The 5,022-nt window shown below is 48.5% G+C and overlaps 1 protein-coding gene across 1 annotated transcript in view; it reads right to left on the minus strand.

Moving 5' to 3' along the window:
• The window catches only part of NAXE (NAD(P)HX epimerase), a 5,130-nt gene extending 2,759 nt beyond the window's left edge, over positions 1–2,371 (minus strand). Inside the window, exons 1-4 of the mRNA XM_003795250.3 lie at positions 2,139–2,371; positions 1,893–2,001; positions 1,001–1,111; positions 816–929 (exon numbers count right to left, since the gene is read on the minus strand). Coding sequence (XP_003795298.1) covers positions 816–929; positions 1,001–1,111; positions 1,893–2,001; positions 2,139–2,329 — 525 coding nt within the window. The 5' untranslated portion in view covers positions 2,330–2,371. The remainder of the gene's footprint in view (positions 1–815; positions 930–1,000; positions 1,112–1,892; positions 2,002–2,138) is intronic.
• Positions 2,372–5,022: the final 2,651 nt, after the last annotated feature.

Genomic DNA, 5,022 nt, shown 5'->3' on the forward strand with positions numbered 1-5,022 from the left:
TGCCTGTAGTCCCAGCTACTCGGGAGGCTGAGGCAAGAGAATCGCCTAAATCCAGGCGGAGGTTGCTGTGAGCTGTGTGGAGGTTGCTGTGAGCTGTGTGACGCCACAGCATTCTACCAAGGGCAATAAAGTGAAATTCTGTCTCTACAAAAAAAAAAAAAAAAAAAAGAAAGAAAAAAACTTCTCAGGCTAGGCACAGTGGCTCATGCCTGTAATCCCGGCACTCTGGGAGGTGAAGGCTGGTGGATTGCCTGAGCTCAGGAGTTTGAGACCAGCTGAGCAAAAGCAAGACCCCATCTCTAGTAAAAATAGAAAAACTAGCTGGGCATTGTGGTGGGCACAATGTAGTCCCAGCTACTCAGGAGGCTAAAGCAAAGAGGATCACTTGAGCCCAAGAGTCTGAGACTGCTATGAGCTATGATGATGCCATGGCACTCTACCAGGGTGAGTGAGACCTCCCCTCACAATCTCAAATGTCCCACTCCTAAATCCATGCATGTGTTTAGGGTGAAACAGTCACTACAGCCCCTGAGAGGGCCAAATCATGTGTTTACCACATGCTAGAGGAGGAGAGTCTGACTACAGAGGGAGTGACCAGGGAAGATGGAGAAAGGGAACTTTAGAAAAGGTGGGTTGGGGATTCATGGAGCCCACCTTATGAAGAAGAAGGCTCTTCTATGCCTTCTATTGAAGTAGCATCTTTCTAGGCACTTCTGTGTCCAGCACTATAGTGAACTCAGCCTGGAAACACGGAGGAAGAGCAGACTACAGGCAGTGGGTACTGAAGACAGGGGTACAGAAATGGAGCTACCTACCTCTGAGGGCATTTCACCAAGGAAAGGGATGTCCATTTTCTGGCACTGAGTCACCAATGCAGCAAAGAGTGGTTTGTTGGGCCTCTTGGGGTAATAAACAGTTGGCTGGTAGCCCTAGGAGGAAAGTGGTAATTCAACCCCAGATCCCAGAACCCTCACGCCCCTACCCTCTCCCAAATACTCACAAAGAGCTTGAGGTGTCGGGCACAGACCAGGCCGTCTCCTCCGTTATTTCCTGGGCCACAGATGACCAGAACAGTAGGGGTGCTGCTGGACATGGATGTGGGAGGATATGCCTGGAGGTGGGGTCAAGGGGGATTCAGAGGTTTAGGTAAGGTGACCAGATTTTAACATTGGTAAAGCGGGGCACCATTGACGGGGGTGGGGTGTTCTTAATTAAAAATTTGGCCTATATGGAACAACAAAAATTTTCATAGAACGCAAAAATAGTATTGTAATATATATTTTTTTAATTTCTTTTTTTTTTTTTTTTTTTTTTTTTTGCAGTTTTAGCTGGGGCTGGGTTTGAACCTGCCACCTCCAGCATATGGGGCTGGCGCCCTACTCCTGTGAGCCACACGCACCACCTATATTTTTAATTTCAACATAAGTACAATTTACAAATACATTTAAAAAAAATTATGTATAGGGCGGCGCCTGTGGTTCAAAGGAGTAGGGCACCGGGCGACCTTGCCCAGGAGGGGAGTAGGGAGTTTACATTAGCCTTTTCATTTGCAAATGAAGTTACATTAACCTCTTTATTCCCAAATGGAGTTACATTAACCTTTTCAGTAGCTGAAAACCGTATATTACCTTCCCGTTGCCCCGCCGTTCCGTTCCCTAGATTATCGTGCATTCTTTCCAAAAATGGGACTTTTTTAAGACGCCGCAGGACGCGGGACAAATTGTTGGAGGTCGGGACTGTCCCGCCAAAAGAGGGATGTCTGGTCACCTTAGGTTTAGGGAAGTAACAGGGTTGGCTCGCCTGTCTCTCCCAGCCCTCTGTGCCTAACCATGGAGACTTGGGCAGTGACTCCCCCCCCACCCCCGCCAAAAACCAGGAGTTATGCCACTGACCTTGGCAATGGCTGTGGCACAGCTCAGCCCAGCCAGCTCCATAAGTTGGTCCACGCTGAACTGGTACTCCTTAAATAGCTCCTCGTCCACGGCCTGGGCCTCCTCCTGGCTGAGGGAGACCCTTAGACTGAGTCCTCGCCCTCAGGTGCTCCGCAGCAGAGGCAGCGCTGTCGCCCGAGATCGGCCCCCGGGAGGCAGACAGGCCACCCGAGGCCCGCCCACGGGCCGGACCGGAACCTAGCATACCTCAGGTACTTCACCGCTGGGCTCGCCATGACCTCTGAGCCCCCGCGGCCACCCGAGCTCAGCCGCTGCGGTCCCCACCAGGCGCGTCCTGAGTGGCAGGTGCCGGCCTGGCTTCCAATTCGCGGCAGCCGCGACCCCGCAACCAGCAGCCCCAGCCCCAGCAGCGCTCTGAGCCCGGACATACACCTCATGGAGAGCGCGCCCACGGCCCACCCGCCCCGCCCAGCGCCTGCGCGGCTCTCGCCCCGCCCCCGGAGAGGCAGGGCCGGCAGGCGCGTTCCGGAAGCGGTTCCCACGGCACCCGGGCTCTTAGGCTGCGCAAGGGGCTGTCGGGAAACTAGCTACCTTGGCTGGTCTCCCGTGTTCTCCGCTCCATCCTAGACCCTGGCTCTTCTCGAAAGCATGTAAGGTTGCCACACATTTCCAAAGGTACCGAATTGCTTTGCTCCCACCCGCCCTTTGATAGTTTAATAATTCATGGTTTTACAGCGTTCAGACAACTGTGTAGCATCCAGTTAGCCCGGACCCCTGCTCTGCCTCTTACTGTACTAGCAGAGTAAACGTGGACATTTCTGCTGTCTGCTTCTGAGCTGTACGACAGGGAATCTCAGTCACTTCATCAGACAGCGTACTAAACCGTCGCAGAGGGCTTGGTACCTGGTGCATTCATTAAGCTCGTTGTTATTTACGCTGCTGAATGTAACTTGCTTAGCCCCCTACCTCTGCTTTTTATCACGCTGTACTTCTATAATCATACTTAGCCCCTTTACCAAGATAATTGCTACAGAAATACAAAATTATAAACCTTAAAGTAGGTTATCTACAGTTAAAAATGTAATTGAAGCCTTGGCAACGTAGCAAGACCCTGTCTACACAAAAATAAAAATAAAAACTAGCATAGCTTGTTAGCATGCCCCTGTAGTTCTACCCAGCTTCTTGGGAGGCGGGAAAATTGCTTGAGCCCAGGGGCGAATTATCTTACCACTGAATTACAGTGAATTATGATCCTGCCACTCAATTCCAGCCTGGACAGAACAAGACCAGTCACATAAACAATAATAATTGGGGCTTGGCGCCTGTGGCTCAAGTGGCTAAGGCACCAGCCACATACACCTACGGTGGCGGGTTCGAATCCAGCCCGGGCCCACCAAACAACAATGAAGTCTGCAACCCAAAAAAAAAAAAAATAGCCAGGCGTTGTGGTGGGCTCCTGTGGTCCCAGCTACTTGGGAGGCTGAGGCAGGAGACTCATTTGAGCCCAGGAGTTGAAGGTTGCTGTGAGCTATGATGCCACCGTACTCTACCCAGGGGAACATCTTAGGGCTCTCAAATAATAATAATAATAATAATAATAATTGGCTGGGCGCAGTGGCTCACACCTGTAATCCTAGCACTCTGGGAGGCTGAGGCAGGTGGATTGCCTAAGCTCACAGGTTCGAGACCAGCCTGAGCAAGAGCGAGACCCTATCTCTAAACATAGTCTTTGTGGCCGGGGCCTGTAGTCCCAGCTATTCTGGAGGCTGAGGCAAGAGGATTGCTTAAGCCCAAGAGTTTGAGGTTGCTGTGAGCTATGACCCCAGGGCACTCTACCGAGTGGTGAGACTCTGTTTCAAAAATAATAATAATAATTGATACCATAGGCTCCAGGTCACAATAATGTTTCACCAGAAATCTTGTAAGGAAGAGTAAATTTTACTCAAGTACTTCTGAGAATAGAAACACTGTGTTAGGGCAGAAATATGATGTACATAAAGGGCTGTCACTACTTACTTCATTCTGATGAGATATGACTATAAAATGACACAAAAATATCCTACTGTACATACACCCAGAATTTATACAAGAACCAAGTGGGAAATGTAAAACAAACAGGCCAGAAAGCCAGCACCCAAGATCTAGTCCTTCTTGTTCCTGCCATTCAGACTTTGGGAGTTTTCTTTGAGAAATGCTTTGGAAACTGACTCAGGTAGGACACATGGATTGAGCACCTACTGTGTTCTATATGTGCTTTACAAATATTCTCAAATTTAGTCCTGTCAACCCAGTGATTTTTTTTTTTGTTTTAGAGACAGAGTCTCACTTTATTGTCCTCAGTAGAGTGCCATTGGGTCACAGCTCACAGCAACCTCCAACTCCTGGGCCTAGACAATTCTCTTGCCTCAGCTTCCCAAGTAGCTGGGACTACAAGCACCCACCACAATGCCTGGCTATTTTTTGTTAGAGTTTGGCCAGGGCTGGGTTTGAACTCGCCACTCTCGGTATATAGGCCGGTGCCCTACTCACTGAGCCACAGGTGCTGCCCCAAATAGTCTTTTAATGAAACTTCAAAATCTCATTGTACAGTACAGTAGAAAACTTTGAAGACAGTGGCAGAATATGCCACCTTAAAATAGGCCATTTTGGCATAAGGATGACTTTAGCTAAAGGCACTTGAAAAACAGTAGGTACATGAAGGGCACTCTAACCTCCCCCTTCTTCCTGAAAGCAGGACATAAAACTCTTACATGGAAGATGTCCTCCTTCTACTAGGAGGAAAGCAGCATTCTTATCACCAGTCAGAAGTTGAGGCTGAAAGAATTCTGTACAAACTTAACTTGTTAAAATACTCTTATTTTCTTTTAGCCTCAGTATAAGTTGTTTTTACACAGTTGCCTCTTTGCTGAACCTGGTATAAAATATTTAGGTTTTGCCACTTGTTTGGGTCTTCATGTCCTTAGGAGGACTCCTGTGTGTATGTTAAGTAAATCTGTCCACTTTTCTCCTGTTAATCTGTTCTACATTAACTTAAGGATAAGGTTTTGCCTCCCCTATACTCTCTTGTCTGACATTATCAGGAGCGGATTATTTCAACTTAAAATGAAACAAGACATTTTCTCCCCCCCCC

Source organism: Otolemur garnettii, unplaced genomic scaffold (genome assembly GCF_000181295.1).
Source record: "Otolemur garnettii isolate 467f Iridium unplaced genomic scaffold, OtoGar3 scaffold00091, whole genome shotgun sequence".
Lineage (NCBI taxonomy): Eukaryota > Metazoa > Chordata > Mammalia > Primates > Galagidae > Otolemur > Otolemur garnettii.